This window comes from Eupeodes corollae, chromosome 1 (assembly GCF_945859685.1).
Source record: "Eupeodes corollae chromosome 1, idEupCoro1.1, whole genome shotgun sequence".
In the NCBI taxonomy this organism is placed as follows: domain Eukaryota; kingdom Metazoa; phylum Arthropoda; class Insecta; order Diptera; family Syrphidae; genus Eupeodes; species Eupeodes corollae.
In genome coordinates, this window is record NC_079147.1 from 254,509,915 (window position 1) to 254,534,245 (window position 24,331).

Genomic DNA, 24,331 nt, shown 5'->3' on the forward strand with positions numbered 1-24,331 from the left:
CAACATATTTAAAACGAAAATAAATGATCTTGATAAATAAAGGAAATGTGTGAAAATACGTACATGCAAGCCTAAACAGTGTAAAATAATAAAAGAAAAAAACCAACAACTTGTAATTAATAAGATAAAAGAAAATATAATAAATACAAATATAAAAAAACCTGTGGAAAAAAGAAAAACAGTAATAAAACAATTTAAAATAAATGCAAGCTTAAAGAGTGCAAAATAAAAGAAAAAGAAAGACAAGCAACAACTTTTAATCAATAAAATAAAGGAAAAGCAGTGCAAAACCTCCAAGGGAAGATTGTATTCAACACATTACTGGACCTAAATGGAAATTGGGTGAAATCATCATATATCATTATATTATTATATTATTATTAGATTTTTGAAATTATTTTATTATAAATAAGTGCATTACAAAATTAAAACCCATAAATATTGTTAAAGAAAAGAAAAAAGATAATAAAAAATGTCATTAGAAACAACTGTTGATCAGCTTAAAGCTGATATTATGAACCTTACCGGTTCAATTAATGCTTCAATTAAAGCAACAACTGCAAACCCAATCCCAGTTCTTAATCGAACAACCGGAAGTTTTGGCCAGACCAACTTCTGAAGCGGATTTGCAATCCCAAAACAGAATTCCCGATCCTGTTAAAGAAATACGACTCTTTAATGGTGACCCGACAAAATACGCTTCCTGGGTAAAATCAGTTGAAAACGTTTTAGAAGATTATAGGGTTATTAAAAAGAAGCCACTTTATAGGGCAATTATAAGGTCTATACGACAAAAAATTACAGATGAAGCAGACACTGCTTTAATCGCCTACAACATACCAGACGAGGACTGGACGTCCATAAAGAAATGTTTGTCACTGCATTATGCAGACAAACGAGATATAAGAACACTGGAATACCAACTATATTCCCTATATCAAGGAAGAAAAACAATCGACGAATATTTCGGTGAAGTAAACCACCAGTTAACCCTCATAATAAATAAAGTTCAAACCGAGTGTTTAAGCTTGGAAACAATGGCTAACACTATTGAAGGTCATAGAAATAGAGCATTAGATACCTTCATCAGGGGCCTTAACGGCGATTTATCAAGACTTATTTCTATAAAAAATCCAAAATCCTTGCCTGAAGCATATTCAGCATGTCTTGAATTACAAAACATGAGTTACAGAGCTACCAATTTTACGCGTAGTAATTCTACTAATCCGATAGTAGTCCCTCATAACTCTCTTGTACCTCCAGTACAAAATCCAAGAAAATTTACGTATTCGCAACCAATGCAAAACTCACAATCGAGACAACATCAATTGACCCAACAACAAAAAAATTTGTTATATTCTCACGTGAATAGACAACAACACAATAATTACAGACCTGTACTACCACCTAGACAACCTAGACCAGAACCGATGGATGTAGACAGAAGCATTCAGACTAGACAAGTTAATTATATGAATCGACCACGACAATTTACTCAGTCGAGCCCTCAGAATAATTGGAACCAAAATAGATGGAATACAAATCATCATCAACAACAACAGCAATCACAACCACAACAATATAAAAGACCAATACCAAACAATGACGCTCCACCAGGACCTCCAAAACAACAAAGAGTATTCCAAACCAATCTTGAAGCAAATAACGAAATGGAACAATACTCAGAACATCTTTATGAAGAATTCGATGACATAAATGAACTACAAGGACAGGAACTAAATTTTCTCATGATAGGGTCAGCGGAACTCCCTACATAAAATATAACGCACCAAATGGAAAATGTTTAAATTTTCTCATAGACACAGGCGCTAACAAAAATTTCATTAAACCAGAACATACTGCTAAACAAATAGTCTTAGAAAAACCTTTTTATATTAATTCAGTAGGAGGAAAGGTAAAAATTGAAAAATCAGCATCAGGAAAAATATTTTCAACTTATGGAAACAATACTTTAATAAAATTTTACATTTTACCCTCATTAACTTCATTCGATGGTATCATTGGGGATGATACACTTCGAGAGCTAAAAGCAATTATTGATAGAAATAAATCTATTTTAACTATCCATCCAGGAATCACTATACCTTTAGAAATAAGACGGTCAGTTGACGTCAATTCAGTTTTAAATAACGATTTACTTAACTCTTTACAAAGACAGGAATTCAATAATATTTTAAATTCATTTTCAAACATTTTCACTAATCCCGATGACAAAATTACTGCCGTAACAAACGTAAGAGCAGAAATCAAAACCTGTGTAGACACCCCTATATATGCAAAATTATATCCATACCCAGTATGTATGAGACAAGAAATAGACAAAGAAAATAAGAAATTATTAAGAGACAATGTTATCAGACCCTCAACTTCACCATACAACGCTCCTATTTGGATTGTACCCAAAAAACTGAATAAGGATGGCGAAAGAAAATACAGAATGGTAATTGATTATAAAAGATTAAATGCAGTAACCATAGCAAATACATACCCTATACCCGATATAGGAACTATTCTTGCGAATCTAGGAGAATCTAATTTCTTCACAACCATTGACTTAACGTCAGGATTCCATCAAATACTAATGAATGAAAAGGACATAGAAAAAACTGCTTTTTCTACCCTAAACGGAAAATATGAATTTCTCAGATTGCCTTTCGGATTAAAGAATGCCCCGGCAATATTTCAATGTATGATAGATGAAGTACTTAAAGAATGCATAGGAAAAATATGCTACGTGTACATCGATGACATAATTATATTAAGTAAATCTATTGAAGAACATCTTTCACATATTAAACTCATTTTAAGTAAACTCAGTAAAGCAAATTTAAAAATAAATCTAGAAAAAACAGAATTTCTTAAAACAGAAATAGAATACTTAGGTTTTATAATTTCGGGAAAAGGTATCAGAGCAGACCCAAAAAAAAATACAAGCAATTCAAAATACCCAAGAACCAACAAACCTAAAAGAATTAAAATCATTTTTAGGATTAGCATCCTACTACAGACGTTTCATTAAAGATTTTGCAAAAGTAGCAAAACCATTAACCCTTCTCACATCAGGTGAACATGCAAAAACTAGTAAGAATCAATCAAAAAAGGTACCGATTAAATTTAATGAATATCAAAGGAAAGCCTTTAATGACCTAAAATACTACTTGATATCAACCGATATATTAATATTCCCCGACTTTGACAAACCATTTATATTAACAATAGATGCATCAAACTACGCATTAGGCGCAGTACTATCTCAAGGTGAAATAGGTAAAGATAAACCGATAACTTTCATCTCCAGAAGCTTAAACAAAACAGAACAAGGTTACGCTACAAATGAAAAGGAAATGCTTGCAATAATATGGGCATTAGACCACCTAAGAAATTATCTCTATGGAGCAAAAAAAATTAAAATAATAACCGATCACCAACCTCTAACATTTTCTCTAAGCAACAAAAATTATAATTCTAAATTAAAAAGATGGAAAGCTAGACTCGAAGAATATAACTACGAGCTAATTTATAAACCAGGAAAAACAAACCACGTTGCTGATGCACTATCAAGAATGAATATTAGTGAATGTAACCCAGCATCAACTTTAATGACACAACACAGTGCCGAAGAAGATAATACAGATCTAATTATATGCACAGAAGCCCCACTCAATGTCTTTAAAAATCAGGTAATAATCATAGAAGGTGAAGAAGAAGACAGAATATACGAACTACCACATCCTGGATATCATAGGAAAACTATAATAAAGAACTTTTTTAATGCTGAAATTATAAAGAATATATTTCAGAATGAGATGAGACCAGATATAATTAATGGACTAAAAGCCCCAGAAAAGTTAATGCAACTTATACAAGAAGTTTATAAAGAAAACTTTAATAAAAGTTTAAAAATAAGATTTACACAAAAAGTAGTAACAGATTTAATCGATGAAGAACAAATTTTAGAAATAATCCACCAAGAGCATAGAAAAGCTCATAGATGTATTAAAGAAAATAAAGAAAAAATAATCCAAGAGTATTACTTCCCAAACATGAATACGAAAATAAAAGAAGTTTTAAAAAATTGCAAAATATGCAAAGAAAATAAATATGACCGTCATCCAACACAAAAAGAACTTCAGGGAACCCCCGTTCCAAACTACCCAACTGAAATAGTTCACATTTACATTATGGAACTAGATGGCCAACTATTTCTCACATCAATAGATACATTTTCTAAATTTACAAAAATATTTCCCATAGAAAACAAATCTGCAGTTTATCTTAAAGACAAAGTATTTGAACTCATATATTATTATTCGACTCCTAAACTCTTAGTAATGGATAGAGACAAAGCTTTAACCAGCCCAATTATAACAGACTTTTTATCAAATTTAGGCATTAACATTTATTTGACACCTTCAAGCAGAAGTGAAGTAAATGGACAGGTGGAACGAGTCCACTCAACCATTCAGGAAATAATACGGTGTATACAAAAGGAATATAATTTATCACCAATTAAAGAATTAGCAGCAATAGCAACAGACAGATATAATAACACGATACATTCAACAGTAAAAGAAACTGCAGCAAATATATTTTTTGGAAGAAAACCATCGAACTCCTTAGAAGAATTAAACAAAGCCAGAGAAGAAACAAACATAAGAACTAAGGATTTAATAGAAAGAATCCAGCAGCAAAGATTAAACTATGAAAATAAACACAGGGAAAAACCAAAAAAATATAAACCCGGAGATATTATTTATGTAAAAGCACCAGGAAGAAAAGGAAAATTAAAACAAAAATTTATTAAAGAAATAGTTAAAGATGATCATAGAGTAACAATTACAACTATGACTGGAAGGAAAATACATAAAACAAATATTAAAAACGATTAATTATATCTCTTTTCAGATCAATCGTTATCTGTATAACGTTAATATTTGCGGACATGAACATCTATGAATATAATAACTCCCCGATAATATCAATAAAATTAGGACAAGGAAAAATAACAGAAGGCAGCTTTAAAATAATTCATTTGATAAACCTCACAGATTTTATTACACTCCAAAGATTATCTATTCCAATCATTCTACTCAAATTCAACAATTCGTCGCCATTAAAACAACAAATACTCTTTCTACAAAACAAAATAGAAAAAGAACTACAACTTTTATTACCCCATCGCAATAGAAGATCCATTAAATGGATTGGATCCGCTTGGAAATGGTTAGCTGGATCACCAGACGCTTATGACCTAGACGAATTAATAAACAAACAAAACGAACAAATTAGAAACAACAACAAACAATATGTAATCAATAGGGACATACTAGATAACACAAACAAGATAATAGAAAATTATAAATTTATTTTAAAGAAATTTAACGAAATCCCTAATGAATATTTTATGCAGGCAATTTTTAATAAATTATTAATGTTAAAAGAAGAATTAGAAGACATTTCAAATGCAATAAATTGGGCAAAACAGGGAATAGTAAATTCTAAAGTTCTCTGTAAAAAAGATCTAACACAAATTTTAAATGACATAGAAAATTTACCTTACGGTAACGATGCACAAGCATTGAATTATGCAACCCCTTCCGTTGCAATTAAAGGCGAAGTGATTCTTTATATTATTTCATTGCCTATAACTACTAACGAAATTTATAACCATTTAAAAATAAGACCTGTAACAAAAAATAACAAACAAATTTTGATTCCTTATCTAGATATATTAGCAAATAAAAAAGAAATGTATGGTATAAAAGAAAATTGTTTAAAAGTTCATGAAATTTTAATATGTAAACAAAACCAAATTATCAAATTATCTAAAAATTCCTGTATTTCCAATCTACTAAACAGTATGAATGCAAATTGTACTTATATATTTAACACAAAAACAAGAAACAGAAAATTTAATTTGTATAGATAATTATAAATAAGTTATATGATTGTGAAAACAAAACAAGAACATTAAATGGAACCTATGTTGTACAAATTTCTAACTGTTCAATAAATCTTGGAAACTTAAATTTTATAACAAAAGAAATAACCAATTATGTACCATTGCCATCAATATTCCAAGGACAATTAACAGAATCAAATATAAAACTAAATATCGATCAAATACATCTTGAAAACATTAAACAAATAGAAGAAATAAAAACAATTGGCAACCAAACTTTCATTAATAACATAGTTTTGTACATTTTGATAATAATTATTGTAATCATTATTCTTGCAAAAAAAGGTAAAAACTAAAAAGAAATTAATGTAATTAACGAAATACCTAAACCAGAAAACATTGTATTAAAAACTCTCCCAGTAAAAAAATTTGATGAAAGGATGTTTATAACATTAAATTAGTTTATTTTTCGGGACGAAAAATTTAAAAGAAGGGAGGAGTTAAATGTATATCAAATATCAAACCCAAGTCCGATATGAAGTATAAACATCCGACTGTGATCAATGCTATCTGATGGATACATTCTCACGATTGAGTGTTTACATTTCAAAGTGATGACTTAGTATTTTTACTCTAGATTTTAAGTCACAGAGAATATTTTTCAGTTTGTATAAGTTAGTTCTTAAGATCCGATACTCCGGCTAACATCTAGTTAGCTGTTAAAATTAATAAAACTTTTTTTAAAAATTAAATCATAAAACATATAATTTAACTATACATATGTAAAAAAGAGTGTCCTGGAATAAAAGTCAAATCGCATGAAATTAAATTTTTGCCACTTTTATTACTTCGTTTTAAAATAAAATACAATAATAATCACAAAATCTTCAGAAGTTTCTTTGATGTGGACAAATGTTGGTGTCAAGCTGTAAAAGACAATTTTGTATAGTTTTTAAAAAGGTATGAAAACGGAAATACATAAGACTCAACCGTTGTTAAAGATTTTCCGAAACCGGTGAGTTAGAATTAAGAAAAAGTTGTAAAAAACTGACATACAATTTTCAAAAGCTGTCGTTTGAGAATACTTAATTTAAAGCATTTTGTTAATGCTCAATTTCAAGAAAGTGGAACTTAACAAAAATCAACGAAGGGACTGTCAAAAATTTACCATTTTAAATGTTCATAACACAGGAGTGTAAACATTTATGGAGAAGAAAGAAAGAAAAAGGTTCTCAATATCAACGTAAGAGCGTACTGTTTGGTGTGGTCTTCGGCCGTCGCGTCGTTGGAATGATTCACGGTGGTGATTGAAATACGAAAGATGTTAAGCGTCATATAGCGCCAAAACCAGTACCTTTTTTGAGATATCAAATCAGCGTCAAAAATGTGCGGCTTAACGAATGAATTTGTAAATCGTGCACATAGACCCCTTTTTTTCTTGTGATGATGAATCGTTAAGTCTTAAGTTTTATTTATTCACAAAATCTCGAAACAATCTTAGATTTTGCACTTATTTGTTTTGTTAGTAAGAAAGGTTATAGCCAATATTTTTGTATAAAGTGACGCAAAACTGAACGAAGATTCCTCAGATGAATTTAAATTTTAAGTTGCTTATTACTTTTACTCAAACACCGCATGCAAATGTGTTACAAAATAAAAATAAAAACAGTTAGTTTAGTTTTATTGATAATTGGCACAACATTTTAAAATTAATATGCTATTTTCGTTTATTTTTTTTTGCAGGAAATCACGACGTTAAAAAACCTAAATTCTTTCAATCTGTTCTCTCGTACTATTATATCTATTTAATTTCCTTTGATGGTCACGATTTATCTCTAATCTAACTCCTACTTACTTCTTATCTAAAAGAAAACATAAAACAATAATTTTTCAAACTACATATATCTCAAAAATAAATTCACAATGGACTGGAATTGGGCTATTGGCGGCATTACCGACGAAGTACCACGAACTGCTGGTCCAGATTGCATTAACTACATGACAAATCAACGCCGTTTTATTGAAGCAATCATCGTGACATTTCTGTGCCTATGGGTAATAAGATGGGCCTACAAACGTATGGATCCCATCGAAGTACCAGCCGGACCACCTGAACCACATTCGCCTATGAGGCTTTTCCTTCTTATTCTTATGTGCTTTATATTTGGAGTTGAAATGGGTTTTAAATTGGCCGGAGAATCTGTGATATTTGTTCTCAATCCATGCCATATTCAAACGATAATTCAAGTGAGTTATACTTCATTTTATAATCTTGTTTGTTTTTTTTAACTACCTTTTAAGTTGGATATTTTTTGAATTTCAAACTACAAAACTTCCTATTGTAGATATACCTCTTGGCAGCGAGGCCGAGTAAACTTACAATAGCCTTGTTTAGGATACAATTGAGTTATGTAAACGGACCATTCTTGGCTTCTTTGTTTCCTGAAGTTGAAAGCAGAACATATGCTTTTGAAAAGTGTACCTATTGGATACAACACGCACTGTTGTATCTAATACCAGTTTATATGTTAAGGAGCGGTAAGATTTTCAATATTTGAGTTATCTCAAAATGGCTTCCAATACTTAATTTCTAATTTATATATCTTATATAGGAGCGTACAAAGCGGAAAAGTTAAAAGATTTTAACTGGGTCGCCATTGGTGTAGCTATAATGTTTCTTTATCATTTCAATTTCCTGACATATATGTCAGTGGTAAGTAAAAATATTTTACAAACATAATAAGAATGCCATAAAGAGGTTTTGAACCTTTCTGTCAAAGTTTGCCAAACAATACAAAGATTTACCATAATTTGATAGTTTAAAACTTTGCCGCAAAAAAGGGACAACAAAAACTTCACTTTTTGACAGAACCTTTGTTTCTTAAAATGAAGAAACTGAACGAACAAAAACAAACAACAGGATGACAAGAATTTTTCTGAACTCTCTTCTTTATTAAGCACTATTCACATGAGCACGACCAGCAACCAACGAATGAACGAATATTCGTCGATTTTGACATTTCTTTCACATGAGAGTTTTTAATTCTTCGCGAATGACGTTTGACTTTCAGCCACAGCCGAACACCATTTACCACCGAAACCAAAATAAGAATGATTTTCTTAGCTTAAGTACGCGCGATTATTTTATTCATTGCGAGTGAGGATAATCTGTAACGCGAATAAAGTTTAACAGTTCGAATCAACAACAATTTTTTTGGGTACGAATAAATTTGTTTTCTTAAATTTATTAAAATATGATATTGAAAAGTAAAAGTAGACAAGAAAAACTTCACTTTTTGACAGAACCTTTGTTTCTTAAAATGAAGAAACTGAACGAACAAAAACAAACAACAGAATGACGAGAACTTTTCTGAACTCTTTTCTTTATTAGGCACTATTCACATAAGCACGGCCAACGAATGAACGAATATTCGTCGATTTTGAAATTTCTTTCACATGAGAGTTTTTAATTCGTCGAGAATGAAGTTTGACTTTAAGCCACAGTCGAATATTATTTACCACCGAAACCAAAATAAGAATGATTTTTGTAGGTTAAGCACGATTATTTTATTCGTTGAGAGTGTGGATAGTGTGGAACGCGAATAAAGTTTAACAGTTCGTATAAACAACAATTTTTTTGGCTACGAATACATTTTTTTCTTAAATTTATTAAAATATGATATTGAAAAGTAAAAGTATCCATCATAAATCATGTAGAAACTATATTGCTTTCGTTTTGTTAGGAATTTGTGTGGAAATATGTCTTCAAATGTATATAAACTCACATTTTGTAATTCACTCGTCGTTCGTTGGTCGCGCTCGTATGAATAATGCTTTAAAAAAGAGCTTAAAGCAATGTAATTCCACTTTAGGAAATGAATTTGACAAATAGACTTTTTTCTACGCGTAATTAATTGCTATTTGCTTTAAAAAATATCGAATCAACCAAAACTGTCATAACAGCATGTAAAATGTACACAAAGGGTGCCAAAAACACTTTGATGGCTCTTGATTATTAAGGGCCTTGCACATGAGAGCGAACAACGAATGGACATTTAACATTTAAATTATAAGAAACCAATTTACACTTTTACCATAATAAAATTTGCATTTTGTCCTCTAAAACATGACCATTTTGTAAAAACAATTTAGTAGTAACAAATTGCAGTGTGGTTGCTATGAACTGTCAAAATCTATACGCGTTCCACATACCATCCACACTGCAACGAATAAATTGTTCGCGCTCAACTTAACCTCAAATTCATACCACTCTTGTTTTGTTTATTGAAAGGGTAATTATAATTTGACAATTCGTCGCTGTCTGCGAATAGAAATAAAGCTCATGTGAAAGAAAAGTCAAAATATGCGAACATCCACCGTTCACAGTTCGTAGCTCATGTGCAAGATGCTTTAGCTGTCAAATTATTTTGACGTCCGGCGTTTGAAGGAACTACCGTGGCTTCATAGTTTGATGCAAAATTATATTTCTCGTTGGATTATTTTAAGGTGACTTATTTTGACATATCATCATTTTATGTTGATCTTAATTCATAGTTGAAAAGAAATGAAAAATTTGAAAGACATTTTAAGGCACTTCACACTGAGTTTCTTCAAACAGAATGCATTTTTATCACCGTGTTGGTGATTTTTCATTTTGTTCATCAAATCTATGGAGTTTTTGAACGTTAATTCAACGAAATTTTGACAGAATGGCATATCATCCATAGAGAACTGTCAAAACACACATTATCAAACAAATTCTCTTTTACTCGACAGTTATCAGGTGTAAATCTAAGTCATATGATGTGTGCAGCAATAGCAGATCCCTTCCAAGGCAACAACTATCGTATAGCTGCCTTATTCCACGAATCAACTCTATGTCCAATTCTCAATAAATTAACAATCATAATGTTTAATAGACCTGAATCTGATGAATCGACTTCATCTTTAAGTTCACATGTGAAAAAGATCCCATCAAATAAAACCCAAGGAGTGGAAACTATCGAACATAATATATTAACAACTAAAATCGATTAGTATCTAATTAGAGACATAACAAAAATTAGTAAAATTTATTAATTAATTAAAATTGTTTTTGTTTGTTAATTCGTATATTCCTAGCTTTAAACAATTATATATGTACGTATAATGAAACATTTATTTCAAAAAGTTGTGTGTCTGTAGAAAAAATATTCCATAAGAGATTTATTATTACCTATATACTTTGTTCTGTTTAAATTACATAAAATGTATTATAAGAAAATACTACCTATAAAAATAACTTGATAATTGTTCAAAAATGATTTATATAGTATGTATAATAGCTCAATGAAAGATACAAAAATTGTGGACTCATTACCCGCAAAATGTGATTGTAAAATATAGTTTTAAAAAATGTAATAAATGAAAAAAATACCAAAGCAAAAAAACAGTAATTATTTTAATTTTCAAAACGCCTACAAACATTTTGAAGAGATCCATGAAACCTACAGGAAAATTGTTTAATGGCACGAAAGTGCTCGATTAAAATGTAATGGAATCGAAAGGTTTATTATGCGGGGAACTTTTTTATAACCAATCATTAAAACAGCTAATTTTGTTCTTCTGCTACTCAACACGGCGGCGGTGCTTTTAAGGTTGAGGTTGAGGCTGACCTGGTTATTAGTTGATTTGTATCTTTGTGCGAGCTTACAATACAGAAATTCTATAATTTATAAGTACGTAATGCGATGGTTAAGTCCCATACGTCATGCTTCTTACCATACCTAAATATAAATATGCCATCTAATGGGAAAAGGTAAATTGACAAGTGTGTGCCTTTAAATGTTTGTGTCTAGGGAACTAGGTCCTAATATTGAACTAGTTTGCTTGAAATGATTGATTTTATCTAATTTTATAACAAACAAAAGATTGTGAAATTTGTTAATCATTTCATAAAAACTATTAAATTGAAGACTGTATGTAAAAAATGTTTTCAAAATATTAAGTACGGAAATGTCAATTCAAACATGTTAATAAAAAAAAGATTCAATTTGTTTATACTGATACTTTGTATTAACATTTTTAAAGCCATAGTTTAGGATATATAATTGTAGAGAAGGCAGTTTTTGTAATAAGGTGCTTATGTTTTTCTAAAATGCCAACATTGTATTGGAAAATTGGACTTTACTATGATTTTATTGTTAAAAACAAATTGTCAATATTATTAAAGAATATCATGTCAACAAAAATTGAAGACATAAAGCTACTTGATCTTTAATCTGGTTAAGACCCAACCCAGTTAAGTTTTCGAAGTGAATAAAGAGTGAATCTTTTGTGAACTCTTTTGATTCTCAAAATATTATTTTTATAAAAAGGAGACCAGACGATACAACAATATTCTAAAACATGTAGAACAATAGACATAAATAAGGTATAAAGTATAGGGATCTTCAAAATCTTTGGAGTTCCACTTTAAGAAACCTAAAAGTGAATTACCTTTAGATACAATGTAATCAACATGAGATCTAAAATCAATCTTTGAATCAAAACTCACCCCAAGATCATTTACTTCAGTTACCCGCAGAAAGCTTATATCATGGAATTTATATTCAAAGTCAATATGGGATGAAGATTTCGATACACTAAAAAATTTACACCATGTAATACAGCTGAAGATAATTCTAGTCGCACCGTTTAAGAAAATTGTTTATATCCAAGTCGTTAATAAGCAATCTTCAAGTGAAGATGTCGCTGTGAATACTTTCACATCATCGGCGTACGTCAAGCAGTTACACAATTTAAAAAGAGGCTGGGATGCGACCCACACTGATAACTTCCCATCCGGTCTGTCAATTTGTCTTGCTTAAAAGTTTGTAGTTTTTCTTGTTAGGCTTAAAAAGTTGTTGGTTGAATTAAATAGAAAAATACAATTTTAAAATTACCAACAATATTTTTCATACAAGGAAATAGTTTAGTTTGAAAATCTAGTTTTGCTAAATAGATTTTTAGTCGAAAACAAATGTTTACCAATTTTAGAAGCATTTCTTAAATTTTTACAAATTGGATGAAGGAAATTAATTTTAGAGATATCTAGAATCGAACATCATTTTTTACCAAATTTTGCGTACATTCTATTTTTTGTAGATTTATTTTTTTATGAAAAAACTACTTAATATCGAAAAAAAATATTTTCTGTAAAATAAAAAGAGTTGGTAGACAATATTTTTAATTTTTAAAAGCTTTTTGAGTCGTAAGAAAATGTTTACCAAGTTTTTATATTGTTTTTTTTTTTTTTTAGGTTTATATTTTTCGTAAAAAAGTGTAAATAAAAACATTATTTCTTATGAGCGAAAATTAGTTGGAAGCCACAATCTCTAATTTTTGAAAAACTTTGAGTCGAAAATCAATCTTTCCCAACTTTTGTTAAATTTTCTTTCATGTTTTTATTTTTTGTAGAAAAACTGTCGATTAAATTTTTCTCAAAATTTAACTCAAAATTAACAATTAAATAAAATTGGGTGGCTTAACAGTCCATTTGAGAACTAGGGCCTAGTGACTGACAACTCTCAACCATTCCTGTGTGCGAGTTTTAAGCCGAATCCGAACGGCAAATTTGAGAAAGCACTTTTCATGACAAGAATTACTTTTGGGGAATTTGTCAATTCCTTGCAAGAGGCAATACCCGTGAAAAAAACCTTAGGTGGCATAGACAGGGATCGATCGCAACACCTCTCGCATGATAGTCCAACGCACTAACCATCATGTCACGGGTACTACCAAATATATATTATATTGACAATAATATTTTTTAATAGAAAAAAGTAGTTTAAAGCCAATATCTCAGAGTTTTGAAAAGATATTTGAGTCGAAATTCAATTCAACCAACTTTAAGTAATGTTTTTTTTTTTAGATTTTTATTTAAAAAAAAAGCTGCCAATTCGATTGTACTCAAAATTTTATCAGATGTCAAAAACATTATTCTTCGTTGCACAAAATTGTTTTGGAAATGAAATCATATTTTAGTCGTAAAATTTTGGAGGTGACAAATTTTTTTGTCAGTTTTTTTGATTTAAAAAAAAACTGTTAATTGGATTTTTTTCAAAAAAAATTCCTTGTTTGGTATCACGTTACAATATATTATATACAATTTAATTCAAGTCTCTAGCGTTTTTGGTTCGTAAGATATTTAGGGTTAACCGAAATGTTCACCTTTTTTTAAACTGCTATGGTTAAAAAAAACGCCCACGCAATTTTCTTGAGAGCCCTTTCTGCATCTTTCTTCCTTTTATCTGTATAACAAAATGTATTTGAAGTCGATATCTCTTTTGGTTCTTGAGCTATAGACGACGAAAAAACGTCGCGAACGTACGAACGTACGTACAAACGTACGCACGGATATCTTTCTAAAAATCTTTTATTTCGACTCTAGGGACCTTAAAACGTCGAAAAATGTCAAAATTTTCAATTTGACACATTGGACCCATTACAATAACTTCCTATGGGAAGTTAATAACAGAAGGTAAATCATTTATAAAGATAATAAAAAGAAGTAGACCCAAATGATTGCATTGTGGAAGACCCGACACAACGTCTATAAGATTTGAAACACAATCATCTATTTTAACAGCTTTTTGTTTTTGTTTTCTATCAGAAAGGTATGAATCTTACCACTGTAAAAATATAGCATTCAATCCTAACATCTTAAAGCTTTTGTAGAAGAAGACCATGATGCACGCGGTCAAAGGCTTTAACAAAATCAATATACAGGAATAGACTTAAATTAGTACACGTTCATCCCCCCTTTACAAAACCATGTTGTTTTTGAGACAAGAAATTCTTGACAGCAAAATAAAGTCTTTTGGTGACCATTTTCTATTTTATAATAGAGTCAAATAAGTCTTAAGAGTATTGTCTACCAATATCCTTTAAAACACATATTTTAAGTGAAACTGGTTAAGGTGAAAAACTCAGATACATAAATAAATTAGAGAACCAGGGTCTAGTGACTTGCAACGTTCAATCATTTCTGGTGTGCAAGTAATGTCATGGATCGAAAAATTTACTGGATGCTTTCATTTGTTCTTAGTTTTTCACCTTCACCACGATTTCATTATGAATATGTGATATTTTAATTGTTGATTATGTCAAAGTAACTCCAAGAGATAACTGCAGTTTTTTAACTTTAAATCTAGGCATAGTGGAATTTTCAAAGGCCTATTCTTTCAATCCAAGTTTCTGTGGTTTTCTGGGCATTCTAGTCCATCATCCATTTTAACTTCATTTGAAAAAATAAGTTCACAGAATGTAAGACATTAATGTAACAATAAAATCAAAGAAATTCAGAACCTCTATTTTCTACATGATGCTGATTTTCTGCTGATGCGAAACGAAATATCCCATACAAAAATGACATGACGAAATCATAAACGACAAATTTCGCTGTGCTTTTCGTTTTTCAGTTTTTGACGTTTATTTTATTTATTGAAAAAAAATTGTTAACAAATTAAAATTGAAAAAAATTGTTTACTCGTGACTTTGGATGTTTTGATTTGGATTTATCTTTGATTTAAAATTTAATAAAATGGATTTTTCTAATGTGTTGCAACATTACATTTCTGAATCGGAAACTCAGGATGTTATTGGTGATGTGCAAGAAGTGATGAAGACAAGCAGTGAACTTCAACTTCCAAAAAATAAGCCGAAGAAAAAAAAATGTATTTCTCTTCGAAAAAAAAAAAGAAACTGGCCTCGTTGGTCGAAGCCAGTGAAGCTATTTGGAAGTTGGAGCATAGCAAAAATAATTCAGCCGTTGCGAGCCTCTGGAGAAATATAGCTGTAGAAATGAAAAAAACATGTACTAACTGCTCAATAAAATGTTAATAAATAGAATTCCGTATGTAAGCTTTTTTTATTCCAGTTGAGGATTGCAGCGAAATATGGCGTTCTTTACGTTGGGAATTCAATTGTTTTTGACAAGTCAGAGAACTTTCCACAAATATTTTTCCGCTGCGGTTTTCGTTTTCATTTTGTCCTGCACTTGGAGACCGCCGAAAAAATTCGTTTCACTTTAGCTGCGTACTATGTTTTACTCGTAATATAATTGAAATCGATTCAAAACATAAATTGGAGTTCTGAAATTTACTTTTATCGATATAATTTTTTTTTAACTTTAAACGGAGTAAATTCATGTATTATACATTTCGATTTTTGGTGTGATTTGAATTCGAAATGAACAAACTGTTTTGAAACAGTAGTAGATCCACTTAAAGGAAATAAATGCTAACTTTTTCATATAATGGATATGATTCGTGAGGTGTAGCCGCTTCTTCTTTGTATTTAAGGGAACTTACAAACGAAATGCCTTTATAAAATTTCAAATAAAACAACGTTCTTTCAAAAACTTCCAAGACATATTCAGAAACTAGATTTTCAACACACATAAGAAATTGTAAAAATTATGTCAATGAAAAAATTGGTTATTGACTTATGTCATATATACATATATGTCAGCTGCTTTAATTTCACTTAAAGTGATTTCGATCGAATAATAGATCCCCTTAAAACAAGTTCACTCGATGTTAATTGCTTTTCACTCGATTTTAGGAACCTAGCAGATGTTCTCATTTTAAAACAATTCTATTTACCAAATAAATTACAAATTACTTATGGAAAGCTAAAGAAATTACTTTTAAAATTTCTAGTCTATATTTTCAATTATTTTAATAACAAAAATAGTATTGCAGCATTTTTTGTTGTATTTGGCAACACTCTTTTTTTTACAATAGTTTTGACAGATGACATAAATTAATGTTGGATTGAAAATTTGAATATTTGATTATATGGAGATAAAAACAGCCTATGGTTTAAGAATATCAATTGATTTTTACACTATTAGTTTTTATGCACGGAAATATGGCCTTAGTATATGCTTGATAAATGAGAGAGTTGTGATTGTTGAAAAAATAAAAACCAATGTAATAAGATAGGCCAAAATATGTTCCAGATTCCATTTAAGGAAAAGTGTTTTATTATTCAAAAACCATCTCTTTACGATTTCAAGTCTGTATAACTTTTAACTTCAGCAACTTTAGCAATTGATATCTTTTAGAAAAGTATGAACAAAGACAATTTTTTGAGATAAACAGCCAACTTTTTTGTAAGCATCCAACTTTAAAGATTGAAGCGAAAAATAGGGTTGGGTATAAATCTTAAAGTATTTATTAATTTTTAACAAAATGGTACTGTGCATCTAACTTTGTATACTAAAAATTACGGGTCCCGAAATTTGGTTGCCATAAAATGCCAAATATATAAAAAAGAAAAATCTTTTGGGGACAAGATAAACATCCATTACTGGAAAATTTTCTTAAAAGGTCATGACCTAGCCTATCATCACACTTAGTTTGAACTGTCCTTTACGGGACACCCTGAATATATCGAAAGGAAAGCGGCAACAAGAAAATTACCTCTTTAACTTCATATAGGAAGTTATTGTAATGAGTCCAATTTGTCAAATTGAAAGTTTTGACATTTCTCAACGTTTCAAGGTCCCTAGAGTCTAAATAAAAGATTTTTAGAGATATGTTTGTGCGTTTGTGTGCACGTACGTTCGTACGACTGTACATTCGTGAACGTTTTTTTCCTCGTCTATAACTCAAGACCCAGTAGAGATATCTTTTTTTTACCATAAAAAATAAATTGGGTGGCGCAACAGTCCGTTGAGAACCAGGGCCTAGTGACTTACAACTCTCAACCATTCTGGTGTGCGAGTAATGTTGTCAGGAATGAAGAGGCCCTAAAGTTTATATGCTGAATTCGAACGGCTAATTTGCGAAAGCACTTTTTCATGACAAGAATTACTCTTGGAGGATTTTTCAATTCCTTGCAAGAGGTAGTACCCGTGGAAAGACTTTAGATGGCATAGGCAGGGATCGAACCCAAGACCTCTGGTATGAATTTCCAACGCACTTTTTTTTCAATTTCATTTTTATTAATTCATTCTAAAAACATATCTTAAAGCTAGACAAAAATTCCTAAAACAAGCCTAAATAACCATAACTTACAACTAACTTAATGGTCCCATACGGACACTCTAAGTTAAACTATAACACTTAATACTAATGCCTTTCGGCACTATGATCTTTTTAATTATAAATTGTATTTATTTTTGCATTTATTAGAAAATTTGAAAAAAAAAAATATTATCAATATCCTTTTTTATTTTTACTTAAAACTACTTAACATAAGGTCCTTAATATAAAACTTAAAGCTAACTCAAACTACCTATTCTACCTATAAACTACTTAAAACCAGAACAACCACAGCAGTAAATGTAACTATCTAACATTTTTTGTTTTTTATATTTTCTTGTTTTTTTTTTGTTTGTTTTTTTGTTTTTATTCCATGTTTTTTTTTTTTTTTTTGCGCCACCATGCCTATTCTACTTAAAACTAAACCCTTAAACTATAAAACAAGTATGTAAGCCGGCCAAGGCTTAAAACTCCATCCCGACTACCCACTATCAAGTGCCCATGGAAACCACCAAAACTGGTTCTGCTGCTTCACCCTATCAGTTCGGTCCCGTTCGGACAAAGCCCTACTGAACCGAAGGAGCTCTGCTCCGCCTTGTGCCATGAAGTCCCGATTGTACAGGAGTCGCATATCCACGGTTCTTCGTCTGACGTGGTCGATATGCGGAACGCCAATCTATATTGTATCAGACCGCATCTATCTAAAAAGAGGAATGCCTCGGGTGGAATGAAGCCGCTCAAGCGTGCACTCTCAAAATACTTGTCGTTTGGATAGAACACCCCGAAATTAAATTGTTGGTCGAAGACACATTGCTCTTGCAATGTGACCTCGAACGAGTTTTATCACGAAATTGTCAATTCTGTTGATTCGAGCCCCGTTGTATAGGACCTCGTTGGAAAGTAATGCACGTAAGAAAATTCGATTGTTCGATGTAAGCCGGTACAGCGTGGTAAACACTGCCGCTCGAACACCCGAAAATCTATCTGGGAAGAGGCAACGTTGAACCACATAGGACAACCATAAACGATCGTAGGCCGTATTAGGGCCATGTAGCAAATTACCTTCACTCTGACACAACGGAGTCCGGAACAGAATTGTATCCGAATTCTGGACATTTATTTTCAGTTTCCAGTCGTCGCAATACCGCTGAATCTTGTCGAAATCACGCTGCAAGAGAATTCTAATAACCTCAACCTTTCGGGCCGTTCTGTACGCAATTAGATCGTCGGCCTACGCAACTGCCTTTGTAAGACTACCAATCAGATCTCTGGTGTAAATTCTGATGAGAATCGGCGAATTCACCGCTCCCTGTTGAAGGCCATTTATAATCAAGAATGTTGTGGTAGAAATTACATTGCCACTTTTGACAACAAACTTTCTGCCGTTAAGCATATTATAAAGTATATACAACAATGGCTTGTTTATTCCAAGCCTGCTCAGTTTTAGGTAAATACCCTCAAACCATACGGTGTCAAAGGCCTTTTCCAAATCAACCAGAACAGCACCTGTGCATTGTTGTTTTGATTTATTCCATTGGATATCAGAAACGAGTTTAGACGCAGCATGAATTGTGTCATTATTGAATTATTTTGCTGTCCGCAACCCAATTAGTCACAGCCCTATTGATGATCTTTTCGAAAACATTGCTGATACTCGGAAGAAGACTTATCGACCGAAGATTTGACGGGTTGGAGTTTACTTTCCCTTTTTCGGGAGAGCGCATGAATCACAGCGGTCTTCCAATGCACTGGATAATATGCATTATTCAATTTAAAATAAAATACTTAAACTTGGTGAAAATTTATTTTCGACTCAAATATCTTTTCTAAAATTGAAAATATTGTCTTTAAAATAATTTTACCACACAGAAAATATTGTTTTCGACATTCAGAAATTTTTTTTGTAAAAATCTAACAGCCAGTTTTTTCATAATAAATAAAATCTATACAAAATAGTACGCAAATTTGGTAAACATTGATGTTCGGTTCTCGATATCTCGTGAATAATAGAAGACTTTAAATTAATTAAATTTATTTCATCCTATTTGTATTTGTGTATATAAGAAATAAAAACTTTTAAATTGGTAAAAATTGTTGTTCGACTAAAAACTATTAGCTATTATCTTTTTGGCAGCACTGGTTTCACTTTTGTTTCGCTGTCAAACATCTTCAGTTTGGTCTATAATTTAACCATAAATCGTCTTACAAACGAATTACGCTAGCAAATTATTGAATTTTACTATCAAAATACGTGCTCTGTTAAGAGAGTTCATCGCGCGCTTCTTCCGGCTAGCGACGAACCTGTTTTTTAGCTCAATGGTTACGCAAATAAGTAGAATTGACGATTTTGGATTGCATTGCCTTTATTTCATCATATACAAAAAATTGTTGGTAATTTTTAAAATTTGTAAGAATAATTCAGCTGCCAACTTTTTTGACAAAACACGAAAACCTACAAACGTTTAAGCAAGACAAATCGACAGTTTTGCATTCAAGTGGACACTATTTCTCTAATGTCCCGATGATATACGAACCATTATTTTATGGTTGCAGAACCTTCAGTAAATATGTTCCTCTATAAGCTACAAACTTCTTCACGTACAATAGCAAAATAAATAGTGATAATAGAAAAAAATATATCGTTTTAAAAACTTCTTAAGCCTGGATATGAGTATAGTTTAGAAAAGCTCCTTTTTTGTAGGAAGATGTTTAATCATAAATTATAATTCTGAAATAAAAAAATTAAAAATTAAAATTCTTAATATTTAAACGCCTAATGCTCAAAGTTTACTTCAGAACTATAGGGAAGTAAAACATTTTTGTCAGCTATAAAAACTATATATCAAATTACCTTTTAATGATTCAAATATACATAACTACTTTTTGAAGGAGTAACGTTTAAAAAAAAATCGAGTTAGAAACATATGAAATCTGAACAGTTTGATGTTTTTACTTATTTTTATTACATAATAGATGACCCGGCAGACTTCGTACTGCCTTAATCGATAGATAAAAGACCTACACTTTTGTATACATTAATTTCAAAACAAACAAAACATATTGAATAAAAAGCATTCTTTTAATGAAGTATGAAGTTTTATTATTATTTTCGACAAATCATGTTGCTTACTTAAAAAAATAGAGTTTTCCTGAAATATTGGTTAAATTTTCATTAACAGACTCACACTGTTATGATACAGTTTGCTAATCAATAGCTTTCCCATAAACTATATTTTTTGTTTTGTTTTGTGGTGCGTAAATAAACAAAGAACACGGTTTTTCGACTCGCGAACACGCGACTTATAATTCTCCATGAGTAAAACAGGGAAACTCCAAGTTGATTCCGCAATTTATTTATTGTCATCGAATAGGCTAGACGTACTGGAAATTGTAATCTTTTAAAATCGAATGGTTAATCCGTTGAAATCATCGGTAGTCGCGGCATTTAGAGATCCTCTCCTTTGTATTTTCCTTTTAGGATTGTTGCCTCAATGACGTTATTCATCAGCCTTTTCACAGACAATCTTGTTTCATTGCATAGTCGAGGTTTATTAATGTTACGCAGCATGATTACAACTGATCCTACTTTTAACTGCAAATTGTGAGGAGGTAACTCCAGCAATTCCAGTGAATTTAAAAACTACGTGGGATAGTTGACTACGTCATCCTTGTTTATAACGGTGTCGACTGATTTGAAGGAAACCAACTGTCCTTTAATAAAATTATGAATGGTCTCATTGAGATCCTTATTTTTCGCTGCCAATATGGCTCGTTCACCCAGCCAATTATTGTTATTGAACTTTTGCGCTATATCTGGGAAAACACGCTAAATAAGCTCCTATTTTGAATCTGTGATGTGACAGAAATCTGTGGGTAATGTGATGAATCCGTTCGAGGTGTCCATTGCAAAATTATTATTTCCAATATCTACCATGTTGCAAAAATACTCGCATGTTAGTTCTTAATTGGAGTGTCTTTACGTACTGCCACAAATTCGATAATTTTAGGCATGCATTGAGTATAATCAGCGACAGTTGATCTGGGAATAACTGGAAGAGAAAGTTAAGTTCTCGCGCGCGTAGCGGTAATCGTCACTCACAAAGATAGAAGGATTTACTCATAGAACATCGTAACCATGATCGTTACACAATATCGTCAATTGTAATACTGTTTTTGTTTTGTTCTGATTTTTTTATTTATTTATTTGGAGTTTACCTTTAAGCCATAAATCTGACAAAAATTAAGATTAATCAAACTTAAAAAATATAATCTGACACAGTTACAACTGAAGTTAGCCAAAATTAAGTTTCGCGAAGCCGACCAAATTAATTGGAAATCAGTACTACTAACAGTTTATTACATTTTTTGTAGCGTTCTCGATTCACTTTTTCTCATAGGAAGTAATTGTAATGGGTCCGATTTGTCAAATTGAAAATTTTGACATTTCTTGATGTTTCAAGGTCCCTGGAGTCGAAATAAATGATTTTTAGAAAGATGTCTGTGCGTGTGTGTGATGTTGTGAAGAGATATCGATGTCAAATAAAATTTGTTGTACAGATAATAAGCAGAAAGATGCAGAAAGGGCTCTTAAGAAAATTGCGTGGGTGTTTTTTTTACCATAGCAGTTTGAAAAAAAGGTGAACATGTTGGTTAACCCTAAAAATCTTACGAACCAAAAACTGTAGAGACTTGAATTAAATTTTATATATTGTATTGTAAAGTATATTTTTGAAAAAAATCCATTTAACGATTTTTGTATAAATAAAAAAAAAAAAACTGAAAAAAAAATTTGTCACCTCCAAAATTTTACGACTTAAATATGATTTCATCTCCAAAAAACAATTATGTGCAACGAAGAATAATGTTTTTGACATCTGATAAAATTTTGAGAAAAATCGAATTGACAGTTTTTTTTATAAAAAATAAAAATCTAAAAAAAAACATTACTCAAAGTTCGTATAAATTGAATATCGATTCAAATATCTTTTCAAAAGCTTGAAATTTAGGCTTCAAGCTTATTTTATCTTATAAGAAATATTGTTTTCAACATTTTTAAAAATGTTGAGAAAAATCGAATTGACTGTTTTTTTACAAAAAATAAAAAAAAACTAAAAAAAAATATTAATAAAAGTTGGTAAAAATTGATTTTCGACTCAAATATCTTTTCAAAACTTTGAGATATTGGCTTTAATTTACTTTTATCTTTCAAAAAATCTTGTTGTCAACATTCAGTTAAAGTTTGAAAAAAAATTGACAGTTTTTTTACAAAAAATTATAAACCAAAAAAAAATTAACAAAAGTTGGTAAAAAATGATTTTCGACTTAAATATCTTTTTCAAAAATTTGAGATAATACTAATTTTTACTTATTAGAAATATTGTTTTCTACATTAGGACAAATTTTGAGAAAAATCGAATTGCAGTTTTTTTACAAAAAATAAAAACCTAAACAAAAATGTATAAAAGCTGGTAAAAATTGATTTTCGACTCAAACATCTTTTTAAGATATTGGGTTTAAACTACTTTTATTTTTGAAAAAAATATTGTTGTTAACATTCAGTAAAATTTTGAAAAAATCGAATCGACAGTTTTTGTAAAAAAAATTAAAAACCTAAATAAAAATTCAACAAAAGTTGGTAAAAATTTACTTTCGACTCAAATAGCTTTTTAAAAATATTGGCTTCAAACTTATTTTATTTCACAGAAAATATTGTTTTCAATATTCAGTAATTTTTATATAAAAATACAACAGTCTGTTTTTTCATAAAAAATGAAATCTACAAAAAATAGTACGCAAATTTGGTGAAAAATGATACGTATATATAGACAAACTTTTAAGCAAGACAAATCGACAGACGGGATGGGAAGTTATCAGTGTGGGTCACATCCCAGCCTCTTTTTATTTTCGGAACGTGACATTACAACCTCCAAAGCGCCCGCGAAGACTATTTTCATAGATATGATTAAATTTGAACTTTATGCAGCGGTAATAAATTGCAAATTGACTCTTTGACGTTAGGAATGGACCTAAATTGCTTAGACAACAGTGAGTGATTATAATTTAATATGAAATTTATTGAATAGCAATAAAGATCAAATTGACTCTAGAAAACGTTTGTATGGGAAATAGAAAAGGGCTGTTTTTAGGGTTTTCCGGGAAATTATTCGATTTTTTCTCGCCTTTTAAACCTTTCCTAGACCTCCACGAACTATAAGATAAATCCGTTCAGCCGTTCTCAAGTTTTAGTTAGACTAACGAGCAGCAATTCATTTTTATATATATAGATTGTTTCATTCAATTTTATTTGCAGTTCATTGACTTCAAAAATCCAGCGTGCTCTTTTCATTACCACAAACATTCATATGTGTACTTAAAAAAATTCTAATGTACTTATGTA

At 30.6% G+C, this 24,331-nt stretch overlaps 2 protein-coding genes across 4 annotated transcripts in view; both read left to right on the forward strand.

Annotated features, from left to right (window-relative positions):
• LOC129943242 (transmembrane protein 164) overlaps positions 1–11,354 on the forward strand; it is a 59,329-nt gene extending 47,975 nt beyond the window's left edge. For both annotated transcript variants that reach the window (XM_056052546.1, XM_056052545.1), the window contains exons 2-5: positions 7,667–8,170; positions 8,269–8,461; positions 8,536–8,636; positions 10,700–11,354. In XM_056052546.1, the coding sequence (XP_055908521.1) occupies positions 7,847–8,170; positions 8,269–8,461; positions 8,536–8,636; positions 10,700–10,960 (879 nt within the window). In that variant the 5' untranslated portion in view covers positions 7,667–7,846 and the 3' untranslated portion in view covers positions 10,961–11,354. The remainder of the gene's footprint in view (positions 1–7,666; positions 8,171–8,268; positions 8,462–8,535; positions 8,637–10,699) is intronic.
• LOC129943243 (transmembrane protein 164-like) overlaps positions 1–24,331 on the forward strand; it is a 107,022-nt gene that overhangs the window by 47,955 nt on the left and 34,736 nt on the right. The gene's annotated exons all lie outside the window — the stretch shown is intronic.